Source organism: Ceratotherium simum, chromosome 12 (assembly GCF_057802395.1).
Source record: "Ceratotherium simum simum isolate JZ-2026a chromosome 12, ASM5780239v1, whole genome shotgun sequence".
NCBI lineage: Eukaryota > Metazoa > Chordata > Mammalia > Perissodactyla > Rhinocerotidae > Ceratotherium > Ceratotherium simum.
Window position 1 is genome coordinate 72546168 of NC_141911.1, and position 14547 is coordinate 72560714.

Here is a 14547-nt window from a genome sequence, read left to right on the forward strand (position 1 = left end):
ACAGGGAAATGGGACACCTGTGCTTTTCATTTTGTGGTAACGTGGTTTTGGAAATCTCATCAACAATCAGTTTATCTTTTGAAACGTGAGATGGGAGGTTTAGCGATGGCAATTGCCAGTGAGCCCTGTGTCGATCCACGGCTGCCGTGTACAGGTCATGGAGCCTCCTTGGGGGCTTTCTTCCAGGCAAGTGGATTGCTGTCCTCTATAAGGACTTCCCAGCCTCTCCTGCCTTGCGGCCTCTATGCCGTTTGTCATTTAGAAAGTCTTTTGCTCTAATCTCCACCTTCTAATACTTTCAAGTCCAAGCTCAAAAGCCATCTTCCAAATCAAATTTTTCCTCAACATCTGAGTTGAATCAGTTAATCTCTTCTCTGTGAATCTGTATTAGTTAGGTATTGCTGCAGAAAAAAAAACTGCCCCCCCAAACTCAAAGGCTTAAAAGCACGCTGTTTGCTCACAGTTCTCTGGGTTGACAGTTCTAGTAGATCTCAGCTGGGATGGCCTGTCTCCACGTGCTGTTGATGTGGTTTATTCACGTTTGCAGGCTGTAGCAGAGGCCAGCTGGCTGAGGAGGGCCTCACTCTCGTGTCCAAGGCTGAGGTGTGTTGACTGGAATGCCTGGTGGTCTGAGCCTTCTCCCCCTGAGCAGAGAGCCGATGTCGCCAGGCTGTTGTAGAATGTTGTTTTGCCCCATTTTACTGGTCAAAGCAAGTCACAAGGGCATCCCAGATGTAAAGGGTGGGGAAATTAAAATAGGATTCCAACTCTTTCTTTTTCAAATATGGTCTTACTGTTTTATTTTTTATTGTAAATTTTTCTGTAATCTTCCTCAAAGTTGCAGTTTATGGTTAGTAAACTTGAAATTGTAAACATCTTCAGTTGAGTTTTCTCTGTAAACCATATTTTTATTTTGAATTAATTTTATGCATATAGAAAAGTTGCAAAAATAGTACTGATCGTTTCCGAGTGTCCCTCACTCAGCTTCCCCAGTGTTAACATCTTACATAACCACAGGACAATTGTCCCCAACAAAGGAAATGAAGTTGGCTTCAATACTATTAACTAAACTAAGCACCTTATCTGAATTTCAACACTAATGCTCTTCTGTCCTGGAGTCGACAGGCTCCACTTGCGCTGTCATCCCCCTCGGTCTTTTGCAGTCTCTAAGGACTACAGCTCCTCAGTCTTACCTTGTCTCTAATGACCTCGACATTTAGGAGAGTATTGATCAGTTATTTTGTCGAGTGTCCCCCATTTGTGTTTGTCTGCTGATGTCTCATGTTTCCTCATGATTGACAGATATGATGTGTGTCCCCCAGTGTGTGTGCGTTGTATCACAGGGGTCAGGATGTGATATGTGCTATTTCCTGGTATTGTTGACTCTGATCACTTGGGGAAGGTGGTCTCTGTTGGTTTCTCACTGTAACGTTACCATCCTTCTTTTTGAGGTTAACAATTACTTAGGAGATACCTTGAAACTATGAAAAGTATATTTCTCCTCAAACTTTCACCCACTAACTCTAGCATTGATCAATGGATTTTGTCTGCGACAATTATGACTGTAGTGTTTGCCTAATGGTGACTTTTTATTTTCCTCTTTCCTTCTAAGTTTACTCATTGAAGTCTACTGTAAGGAAGAACTTTCCTTTTTCTTCATATATTTCTATCAGTATCAGTATTTATTTTATTCCATGGGTTAAAATTCAATACTAGCATTATTTATTTTGCTTCTAAAATATGTAAACCATGATATTTTTAATTAGGAAAATACTCTCCTATAAGCACAGAGGCACCTAATAAGCTCAGAGAAAATTCTACTAAATGGAAGCTATTAAAATTCTGATTATATGTCTCTCAGTATTGAAATGTGTATATATTTGAGCTGAAATGTTATCACGGGTACTGTCTTTTTGACTCCATTTAGATTCTTTTCTTTCTTTTGCAAAATAAAGCTCACCAAATAAGTTGCTTCTATTTATGATTTTTGAATATTTTTCTAAATATGGATATTGCAAAATTTGGTACAGGATATAACTTTTTCCTATTAAATAGGAACTCCATCAAAAGCTTCATGTTAGTCAAGTTTTCCAAAATATAATTACAGAATTTCAAAATTAGATCTTTTACATGATATAAACTCTCATTTAAATTTTTTTTTAGCTAATTCCTTGTTTTTGTAGGGATAAATTTCAGTGTCTTCCCATTTGCAATTTTGTTTTAAATAATTGCAATTGTAAAGATTAAAAAGCTGAAGTTACTTTTTCCCTCTGTTAGTTGAATGCCTTAACTAAAGAGTTCTAACTGATTTTGAACAAAATGCAATTTCTAAAAAAGCTGCTTTTGTTAGTGACTAGCAGCAAAGAAAGTGTGTACTGTCATGCATAAGATTATTTTTTAAATTAACATCAACTATATCATCCAAATATTGTATGTGGTTCAGTCTAACTTTGGATATCTAAAACTGTACGTGAATTTTGACTACAGTTACCATTTCAGAATTATTAGAATATGATAGCTTCATTGCATATGCACCTCAATCAATCTTAAGCACATTTCTGTTCCACAGATTTCTTACTTTAGCAAAAACATTATTTTACCATGATGCTGTGCTCCACCAAAATATGTATTCATATTATCATTTGCATTTACAAGTTTAATTTTTGAGGTTACAGTAGCATTTAGAGTAAGGTCAGAAAATTCACCTTTGACACAATAAACTTGCAACAGCTTTTCTTTGATTCTGTGAACTGAATTAAACATTTTTGAAGCATTATTGGAATTAACTGATTTTCTATTTAATTCGTCTGCTCACACTGTTATACAACTGTCATAATTTAACTGTCTGCAAATTCTTCTGCTAATGGTGTCAACTCATCAATAGCCTTTGCTGTGCGTTTCTCACATGCCCAAGGAGACTGGGAACTGAAGGTGAGAGGAATTAATTTAGGGTCACTGTCCTCTGAGCTAAGTGAAGTCATGTGCGTGGATTGACCTGTAAACACATCTTCTGCAGCTGTGTGTTAAACCTCCTGCCCTTGGGCTTCAAGGTACGGGTCAAGTTCCAACCAGGGGTCCAGTTGGGAAGAAGGTTCTAAGCAGAAGCAGCAGCAGGGACGAAAGTGTGGGCAGCAAATGCCAGATGCCAGGTATGTTTTAGAATAATGGGCTCAGTCTTTTCAAAATGATGCCTGACGTTTGATGTGGCTGCCTCTCCAGCAGACTGGTCGTCTGATGGTCCGTGGTCAGTGACGGCCTTGGGGCCCCATGTGGACGGTGTTTCCTGTGTTACATGCTCATCATCAACTTTCATGAGAAACAGAAAATCAACGCTTAATTTTTAATAAACATGCATACATTAAACCCTTGCTTCTGAAAGGGTTTATTGCAAAATAAAGTAAGCATAGCTGACAATAAAAAAAATTACAGATTTATATCCTAAGACAAATAAGCACACTACTGCAGCAACAGCATCCAGACACTCTGCAGCAGGACTGCTCAGCCTCTACCTCCCACACACGGTTCACTGATGTCTGATCTTCAGTCCCCTACGTGTCCCACTAAACCCGCTGACTGTTACCCTGCTGGCATCATGCCTCTCACAGGTCGTGGCATGGGCCACCCAGAGGGGCCACGACACCACTAGCTGCTGCACCCAGGGGACGGCAGGATCTGTAGCATCAACTGCGTCTCCCCCCCCCCCACCAGAACAGGGGGCAGTTAGTCGTAGCCTGCTGCTTGTGTCCAAACGTCATCATCTTATCCTCCAGTGCCCTGCATGCTGCCCGGCAAAGGAAGACGTGGGTTTCCTTGAGACTAGAAAAGTTTGGGAAAGGGGCGATGGGCTGTCTCTCAGAGTTTCCCACGTGTGACTGTGAGAACTCTGTCCCTGCACCTGCCTCTTAAACTCCACTGGGAGAAACGATGTGGAGGTCTTCCCAAAGCTCTTCTAATGCAACTACAATAACGATCCTCCTTCAAAAAGGAGGAATTCAGGACAAATGCTAAGCTGGATTGAATGCTTGAACAATCGGCTAAAACCAAGGTGTTCCAGGCACATCAGGACACATGTCTCCTTAAACCTGGAACTGTCTTTGACTCCAGCCCATGCAACCAACCTCCAAATCTTGTTGATGCTTTCTTGCACGTTTCTCGTGCATCTCACCTACTTTCTATTCTCACGGTGTCCACCTGAGCCCAGATGCCTGTTACCACAGGCCTGTATTATTCACAGCAGCTGTTGAGCTCGAGGACTCATTTTCTCGTTCTCTCCACTGTCTTCACACCCACCATAGGTTTCTTTGTGTCTCGTCACAGCCCTGAGGAAAAACCTTTTAATGGCTCCTCATTACCTTCCGAGTAAATTGCAGACACAGTCTGTCTCTGTTCTACACTTACAGACCCATTTCTCACTCCTCCCTCCATGAATCTTCACTCCAGCTCCTCTTGATCGCTCACCGTTTCCTCAGTGTGTGTGGCCTCGGCGTTTGCTGTCCCTGCTTTTGTTTGTGCTGTTACCTCCACGTGGTCTTCCCAGCCTGGACCCCACTTGTTGAAATCTGACCCAAACCTCTAAGCCAAAGTAACATCTTCAAGAATCCTTCTCTGATTCCTCTTATAGGAATGTTCTCTTTATCCTCTGAAGTTCTGCAGTGGTGTAGAAAATACCCTGGTGGCACATTACACAAATACCTTCAATTCGAGGAGCCGTTTGATGATCTCTTTCAACGTTTGATGCCCAACAATGCCACATAGCACCTTATTCTTTGGACTTGCTGCTGTTTAATAACTATTCATGGAGTGAATTAATGAATGAGTGGCCAATGAATCCACATTAAACTGATTAATGAGTAGAGTCCTTCCTTTAGAAAATATTTTTACGATTTATTGGAAACTATGTTAGTCACCTTGGGCTGCCACAACAAAATACCAGAGACTGGGTGGCTTAAACAACAGACTCGCACAGTTCTGAAGGCTAGAAGTCTAAGATCAGTGTGCTGGCAGATTTGGTTCCTGGCGTGGGATTCCTTTCCGGCTTGCAGACGGCCACCTTCTTGTGTCCTCACGTGGTGGAGAGGGAGGGAGGGGGAGCTCTGGTCTCTCTTTCTCTCCTTGTATGGACAGTAATCCCATCCTGGGGGAACCTCCCTCTTGTCCTCATCTAAACCGAAACCTCCCAAGGCCCCATCTCTAAATACCATCACACTGGGGGTTAGGTCTTTGACATATGAATTTGGGGGAAATTCAGTACATAATGGGGACATTTAATCACAAGGAATGATTTTATTTAAACCTGTCTGTGGGAGAATCTTTTCGAGTGGGCTGGCATTTCGGTCTGTAAAACACCACAAATAGCCAGGTTGATTCACCTTTGTATAAGATCAGCCTTGCTTATTAAACTTTGGGTCTTCCATAAATACTAAGCAAGATTAATTTCATGCCATTTTTATACCACTGATTCCCATTAAAAAATATAAGACATAAAGAATAAAGATATAAGGTGTTTGTGTGTCTCAAAGAAAAGATCCACATCAAACTGATGACTGTGGTTACTTACGGGGAGGATAGAGCATTGGAGGGGTATACAGTCATGCAGTGCTTAACAACAGGGACGCATTCGGAGAAATGTTTCGTTAGGCGATTTCGTCATTCTGTGAACATCATAGAGTGTCCTTACCCACACCTAGATGGTACAGCCTACTACACACCTAGGCTATGGTGCTAGTCTTATGGGACCACTGTCATACGTGTGGTCCATCATTGACTGAAATGTCATTATGTGGTGCATGACCGCATTATTCTTTGTACTCCTGAATTGTCTTAATATTTTTGTAATGAGCATATATGCATATTATATGTGAAATAGAAAAATGATTAAAAGAAGTTTCTAAACATTCTCAGCCTACGTGGCACTATGTGTGTGATATCCTGAATGCCGTAACTGCCTTCAAGGAGTTCACAACACAGTATCCCTTTGAAACTTCCAAGAAATGGAGAGAATAAAAATTTGGCTCAATGCTTTTCCAATGATATCTCTGTATTTTTTTAAAAAGTCTTACCAGAGTAAGAGAATAATCTATGACTGTTTGAGAGTAAAAACATATTTGGAAATCAAATAATACAGCAAAAAAAGGAAAAGCATGAGAAAAGTAGAACTTGTGTGAGTGTTTTATAAATCATATCAACTCTTCATGCAAAAAAGATTTACAACCCAAAACTCAATGGATTCATAGGCATAAGTTCTGAAAAACATTGTGACTAAAATCAGTAAAGCTATTAAAGTATTTAAATATTTAATTCTTTAAGGATCAAGTAAATGTTAACCATAAAACAAAATGAGAGAACATCTGGAAGGCAAAGAGGTTGAAAGATTGAAAATTAAAAAGCAAATGGTGTGCTTAGTGCTACTGAGGGACTTCGGTAAATGGATATAAACCCATTTGAAAATAAATACAGAGTCTATGTAATTACAACGAGCCTGGAGATGGGTATCGCATTTATATATCTCCTGGGAAGCTTGGTGAGTTAGAGATATAAAACCAGAGCAAAGGGAGGTTACTAAAATATTATTTCCCGTTGTATTGTAGAACTGGAGAAGAGAATAAACATACCGATTACTTGCATGGCCGGTTCCACGTCTGTTGTGGCCTCTTCCAACAATGACAGCAGCTTGGCAGATATCTGATGCACGGATTCAATGTTGCTAAACAAGCTATCCACGTCCAGCCGATCAACCTGAAGAAACACAAACACTGAGCACCAGCCGATGGAGAGACACTGTATGTGGGATGTTTTCTCCTGCTGCACAGTAAGCATTTCACGTGCCAGCCCATGCTGCCTCCATCAACCGTTTCTGTACACATTCTTATTTGGGATTTCTAGGCTAAATGTACAGTTTCTCGTGCAAGAAATTGGGATGGTGCATCTGTTCCCTCCGACTTTTTCTTTATTTTGGCTAAGTTTTTTTTTGTTTTTTTTTTTGTTTTTTGTGAGGAGATCAGCCCTGAGCTAACATCCATACCAATCCTCCTCTTTTTTTTGCTGAGGAAGACTGGCCCTGGGCTAACATCTGTGCCCATCTTCCTCCACTTTATATGGGACACCGCCACAGCATGGCCTGACAAGCGGTGCCTCTGTGCGCGCCCGGGATCCGAACCCAAGCCGCCAGCAGCGGAACGTGCGCACTTCACCGCTAAGCCATGGGGCCGGCCCCCTGTTTGGGCTAAGTTTTAAGGAGTTGAGCGTGCATCTCCGTATTCCTATAAGAACCAGAGTGTGAAGAAGATTTGGGCCACCTAATCAGTACTTTTCTTAACTTCCCCCTGTGAGGGTATGTCCTAGTGCATGTGAATTTAGCATTCTTACTGCTCATACAGCAGAAGGCAGACCTCACTCCAGGCAAGTACCTGTTTTCAAATCTGTTTTCAAACCATAGATGTTCTAAAAGTGACGACAAATCGATGTGCTGAGCTGCTTCCTGCTTTTTTTTTAAAGAAATGGGAATGGAAATCTTCACCAAACACGTTCTACTAATCAAAAATTCTTATTTTGTAACTTCATGCACACTCTCAAAAACCAATGTAATCATTCTAACAATTTGTTGATCCATTTATCCATCCTTTCATTCAATACTTTCATTCAATACTGAGGGCCTTCCACGTGCCAAGAACTGTAGTAGAAGCTGAACCCTGGCATAGGTGTTGGGTGACTGGTGGAGCGATGGCCGACCATCCAAAGCTATCTAAGGATGGTAGTGAGATATGTGTCCTGATTTTGCTGGGTCTTACACAAACTCTTTCCCTTAAGTCATAACTCCTTTCACAATCAATTAGTGTCCAGTTAGGTCTTGGCCAGCTGCAGGCTCCACTGGGCTACCACAGGGAACAGAAGAGGGGCCTTTTATCCATGGTTCACTGTGCCTGAGGTCTTAGGTGGATAACCAAGGCACCAATAATCAAGTCACGGAGGAGCTTCAAAGGTGAAAAGCAGAGGTGCTTGTCCAAAACCAGTCAGCAAAATTAGGGGTGAGACAGAAACAGGGAGTTCAGCTAAAGATCAGAAAAAAGTGGCCAAGAAATCACGGGAAATGGGGAGCAATGGGTAAGGGCTAGGAGACAGACCTGGAGGAATTCTGGCGATGAAGCCAACAGTTGCAGCTTCTTTCTCATGCTGTAGCATCCTTTCCTCAGGTGTGCTAGGTCTACTGAGGGGGAGGAAGGAGGCAGGCTCTCAGCTTTGTATCCCATCCTTTTCTGACATGGACCCATCTCTTGTTCCCCACATTGGACATGGATGTTATTTTGATAAAGACAGTCTGTTATTAAACATGGAAGAGTTACATCACATTGCACCTTGTTTAAAAGTTGGCGACTATGTCAGTTATTTCTTATGCAATGTGGTCTTGCTGTGCACATTTCTTTCAATCATCTTGGGAAATTCCTTGCATTCCTGTTGTCAGTCTTGTCCTCAAGTAACTCCCAGCCTCATTTGTAATCAAATTCTATGTGATTGTATGTAGTTGGTTTATTTCAATATAGGATTATACAACTTTTTTTCCTGTTTTTATGTATTCTGAAATTATCTGTATCTCCATACTACAATATTACATTGCAATTCTTATTAGCTCTTCGGACTTTAACCCAGTATGTCACAGAATGTTCCTTTGTTCAGCACTCACTTTACTAGGATAGGGCATATGTGGCTGTTTTGCCTGAAATCTATGGATATTCAAGACTTTCAATTTCTATATTTAAAGTATATTTAATATTACACAAAATCTCAAAAAGGCGTATAATGGTTAGGTGGCTCTTTTTGTTAATAATAATTTTAAATGGCTCAACTGTCGCATATCTCTGAGTACCACTGATCTAATGCATTATTTATTCTAAGGAATTGCTTTATGCATTGGGTATTAATTAAATCACAAAAGTATAACTTTGCATAGTGCAAAATGTTTTCCAAAAGTTGTGTATAAATAAAATTTTGTAGATTGATTTATTTTAAATGTTCTGGTTGTGTATTTCTTAAAATCCTATTTTGAAACGAATCCTTCTAAAGGTTGTAAAATTTCATCCCCTAATTTGGTTACATTATGAGATAAAAGATCAGATGTAATTCATATAGTGGACTTTATAATTGTTTCATTTTGTTGTAGAAGTTTTATTCTGAGGAACTTAAAGTGCTTCATATTTATTATTTCATATCTCATTCCAACTTCTCTGTGAAGTATGAGCCAGTCTGAAGACAAGGAAATTCATGCAGAGTTAAGAGAGATGCCATGCTCAAAATTATGAAGTTCAGGACAGAACTGGAGCTGGAAATTGACCTTTTAGTCTCATGCCTCAGTTCATTACCAGCAAATACTAATCGTAGAAGACTTTGCCATCTCTGTTTGTATTTTTTGGTTTGTTCCTGAGTTTTTCACTAAGTTGTCACTTCTACAATGTATTTCCCAAGGTCAGAATCCTACATATCTGTCTAATTTAGATTTTAAATTCATTTAGCAAGGATCTAATTCTACTTCTATTTATAATCTTAGCTCAAGGCAACAAATACCAAACAACAAAAATATAGGTTTTAATTCTATTTCTTCTTGAAGGACAGAACGGATTAACACATCAGTTGGCCTGGTTTCAATTACCCATATCACCCAGGCCCAGGGGGATTCTGTGAATCATAAAAGGAATTCACATTTAGTCACTGCTCTGCCAAGGAACAAACCTATGTCTGGTCCAAATAGGCTTTTAAAACTGGTAGATGGTTTTATGATTATTTATATAAACTCAAGGAAACATTTATGTACATTTATTAATCATTTACTAGAAACAACAATGCTCTAAGAGCTTAGGTTGAGTTGTATTTTAAATGGATTAAAAATTCAGATTTTGAAAAAAGATTTGGTCTAAGTGTACATTTTTCTAAGCGAAATCAATATATAATAATTCAAATGCACAAAACAAAATTAAAGATCAGTGTTTCTGCTGAAAACTTAATTCTTTGCTTTACAAAAGTATTCATCACAGGATGTATTTCAAATAGCAAGTTCCCATTGCATTTGAATAGTTACTGAACGTACAGTTGCATATATGCAAAACTCCCCAGATACAAATGTTTAAGTAAAGGGAAACATACCTATAAAATTGTATCCAGTCAGACATTGTAATGATTGGTATAGAATTACTTTGTACTCCATAAGCACCTCACACTCACTGTTTGCAATGAGTTCCTTGCATTTTCCTGTATTCACATCCTAGTGCAAGCTCTCCCCTTTGCTCACAATCCTTTGCCCTCATACTCCCTGACAACATCCTGTCTGTCTGAAATGGAGTATGGTAATGGTGGTGTTTGTCCCATAGTTTGCCCATCTCTCTGCCCTTTCTCTTGCTTTTTGGGGGAAGCCACAGGTCCATAGCTCTGCCTGATCTGGTAGCATCATCAGTCATGGTGCCCTGCCCCCTTGCCCAGGCCCTAGAGTGGCGTGTAGCCTCGCTGGCCCCAGTGATTGGCTTAGGATGGGCAGGTTCCCAAGCAGAGCCCATGAGAATCTTCACTGATTTTTAATAAATGGTTGTCGGGACATAGAAGGGCCTGGATTGTAAGCCCTAAGTGTGTAAGTTTCTGTCTTCAGCAGTCGTCTTTGTGGAGAGCTTGATTGCCATAAAATCGACACAGACAGGGAAGCCAAGTCTGACAACACCACGTTGGCTCCTGGATCTAGCCTGGCCTAAAGAAGGCATCCTTATTACAAAAGCCAATAAATTGCCTTTTTATTGGAACCAGTTTGAATTTTATTTGTTACCCATAACCAATAGGGGACTAATATGCTTTTCTTTATTTCTAGCCACAATCTCACTTGCTCTAAGAAACCTTTCCTGCTTCGTGGTTAGAATCAACCGCCCTCCCTGCCCTTCTGTGCCTCCCGCTTTGTATCGCTCACTGCTTGTATTGAAGCCCATCATATACATTAGGGATAGCTATTAATTTTTCTATATCTACATCAAAACTGTGAGTTCCTCCAGGATGTTTGTCTTGGTGAGTTGTTCGAATAGCCCACTGTGTGTAATATGGTGCTGGGCCACACCTAGTTACTCACTGCAAGTTTGGCAATTCAGATAGAATGGAATCATTACAATTCAAATGATCTATTTACTCTGTGGGAGCTGTAAATAAATGTTCTTTGTAATCACTCCACTGGGCTCTGAATAACAAGTATGCAGAGATCAAAGTGGTTTAAGGAAAAAAATCAAAATCATCTAATTTGGTTGTTCAAAATATCACATTAAGTGGCTATTTTATAATTTTCTACTTAATTTTATCTACAAAGACAAACTGTTGCACTTGGTTTGGCCATTAGTATTCCTGGAAAATCTGTTGATGGAGGCCAGATGCCCCCCTTACTGTACATGTGGGAAACCCCTGCTTCCTGCGTGCTTTCTAACTAGCCTGGACCCTCGCCCACAGCCAGCCACAGGCAGGGCTGACCAGCGGTCTTGGGTGTCATGTGAACCTCCAACCACGAATGCCTTTCAAAGTGGACACTGAAAAGAAGTCTAGGAACAAACTTTTTAAAAAAATAAATGAAACTATGATCATAAAAGTAGTCCATGTTCATTGTAGAAAATTAAAGATGGGTAGAGAAGTAAAAAAACCAGACACAATCCCTATAATCCCACCACGGCAAGACCACAAGTGTATTGAGGTAGGTCCTTCCAGAATGTTCTTTTCTCTCTGTGGTACATCCACACAGAAGATTTATATACTTCAAATAATTTTTGGAAATTTGCTGTTTTTTAACTTAGCATAGCATAAACATCTTTTCACGTCATTAATTTTTCTCAATTGTACCATTTATTTTTTTTTTTTGTGAGGAAGATCAGCCCTAAGCTAACATCTACCAATCCTCCTCTTTTTGCTGAGGAAGATTTGCCCTGGGCTTACATCCGTGCCCATCTTCCTCCACTTTATATGGGACGCCGCCACAGCAGGTCTTGACAAGCGGCGTGTCGGTGTGCGCCCAGGATCCGAACCGGCGAACCCCGGGCTGCTGCAGCAGAGCGCGAGGACTTAACTGCTTGTGCCACTGGGCCGGCCCCCTCAATTGTACCATTTTTAATGCCAATATTATATGGAACTACTGTAGTCTATGTAACCAATCACTAAATCTTTGAAATCTACATGATTATTTCCTTATGATAAATTTCATTACTGTAATTACTGAGTTAACGTTATTAATATTTCTTAAGGCTTTTAACAAGTCTTGGCAAATTATAGCAGCGATTACATTGTTTTTCTTCTAATAACCAACGGATTAAAAACCTTATTGGATATTACTGCCCTTACCTCAATTTGAAAATATATTTGTAGGTATCTATTTTGATGATCGAAACCACACAACCTTAAAGTTCCAGATACGTCTACATGACATATATACAGCAATTGGAGAAGAAGGAAGAAAATAAATAACCTTGTTTTTGAGGGCCATGGTGATTGCCAACAACCAAATGCTTCTTTGGAAATTATTTCTAGAAGAGACATCAATGTTTCTAGCTGGTGTGGTTTGGCAGTAAATCTAGGTTCAACACAGGGTCCCATTAGGGATTGTACGTTACTCTCCTCTAGTCATTAGACATTAGAATTCACACAGAGCGAATCCATCCGGAAGTCGTCTGACTCAAGTCTATAGAACCTTGGTCCCATTTGCTTCGTCTGTGAGGCAGTTCCATACACGGCCTTATGGTGAGGGCTGGATGAATTCCCTAAATAAGTTCCCTCCGTTATTAATGTTGAAGCCACATAAGCCCAATGATATTAAGACTGTAACAAATAAGATGAAAGTGGAAGAAAGCTGAAATGTATTAAAAAAAAACTATAAGAAGTGGAGACCCAATGGGAACATGCTGAGAGGGAAGAGCTGGTCTCGTTTTATTTCTCAGGGAATGGGGATGCTTGTGAGCAAAAATTGCAGCAAGTGGAAAAGAGGATGTTGGCAGCAGGCCCTGGCACCCACAGGGCATGGTAACTATCTAATTACTATGGCGTTTATTCAGACAGCTGGCTTCTAGATTACAAAGCTTTTCAGGGTAAACTAGCCATTATTTCATCAGGTTTCTTAAAACTACTGATTTGTATGTGTGAAATTTCCTGCTGTGAAACCAGATTCTACACAGGCTAATTGAGTCAAACTACAAGTTGAATCAATGTCACAGCCAGACAGCAACTCTTTTAACAAATTTCGCTGCTAAATGCCCACGTGGCCTGATGGCCGCCCGGAAACATGCCAGGCCGGGATACCGAATGTGAACAAACCTACACCATCGCAGAAAGGTCAGTCCCTTTGGGGAAATTAAGGTTGGGATCTGGGACAGACATCTCAGCAGGTGCCAGAGGAGGGCAGAGCCTGCAGAGGCGAGTGAGGCAGACCAGAGGCTGTGCTCAAACTCGAGACATTCCTGGGGCCTCTGAGAAAGGACGAGGCTTGACAAGGCCACCCCAAACGTGTTTGACTGACAGTAGAAAAGTAAAGTGCTTATACTGACATCCTTGGCAACAGGCAGAGAGCTGACCAGGGCCCTGCCTGTGTTTCTTACCTGCCCTGACACAGGGATGGGCAGAAGGAAGTGACATGGTTGGGGCTGGAGGTGGTCCTCAGGCCTGCTAGCCTTTCCTCCTTAGACTTTTGTATGAAACGCTCGGAGGACAAATAGTACTGCCAGAATAGCCCTTCTGAACTGCAGAGCCAGTAAATTTTGTGATTCTTTAGAAATTCTAAAAAAAAAAAGTATATAATAAATACTCGAGTTATATTGTCAAAACATAGGAGAAAGTAACTTGGAAACTGTTTGGAGCAACCAGTGAGATTATAAGAGAAATACATAAGTTTTCTATGTACCCAAGTCAGCCAAAAAATTATATTTAATGCTTCTGGCTGAGCACGATGAAAGGGTACACAGTACTGTGTTCGACCCCTTGAGTACTCTGTGTGTGTGACTGTGTGTGTGTACACACTTGTGTGGGCTTATTCCTTCTCCTTCCTGTATACATGCTCAAACTCAGAGCTTCTTCAGTGTAAAAACCAACCAGCCAACAAACAAACAAAACTCTTAACTTTTCAACAGAAAACCCATTTCCTTCAGATCTAATATCTGAAAGAAACTACTGATATGAGGAATGACTTGCTCAACATTTACCAATTCTTTTTCTGCTTAGTAATGCAATCGCGAAGTTCTAATTTTCAATAATACAAGCAAAGACTAGGAGAATTCTGGACTCGCTAAAAACAATTTTGAAAAGTCAGGAGAGGCTTTAGCAAAAAAAAAAAAAATTGCTTGAAATGATAAATGAAGGAAGAAGAGACAAAGTATGACAAAAAGATGTGGCGGCAGGTGTGTAATGGTGGCAAAACCATGTGACACAGAAAAAATATCCATGAAGTCCATCCGTGTGGAAAGTTCTGGAGTTTCCCAGGGTTCAGTCACTCCAGTACTGGCATTCCTGACCTTCTCCTTCAGGAATCTCACTTATTTTAGCACTCCCATTACCACAGCTAGC

The 14547-nt window shown here is 40.5% G+C and overlaps 1 protein-coding gene across 1 annotated transcript in view; it reads right to left on the reverse strand.

Moving 5' to 3' along the window:
- ARHGEF38 (Rho guanine nucleotide exchange factor 38) overlaps positions 1 to 14547 on the reverse strand; it is a 112784-nt gene that overhangs the window by 55163 nt on the left and 43074 nt on the right. Inside the window, exon 3 of the mRNA XM_004426612.3 lies at positions 6612 to 6735. Coding sequence (XP_004426669.1) covers positions 6612 to 6735 — 124 coding nt within the window. The remainder of the gene's footprint in view (positions 1 to 6611; positions 6736 to 14547) is intronic.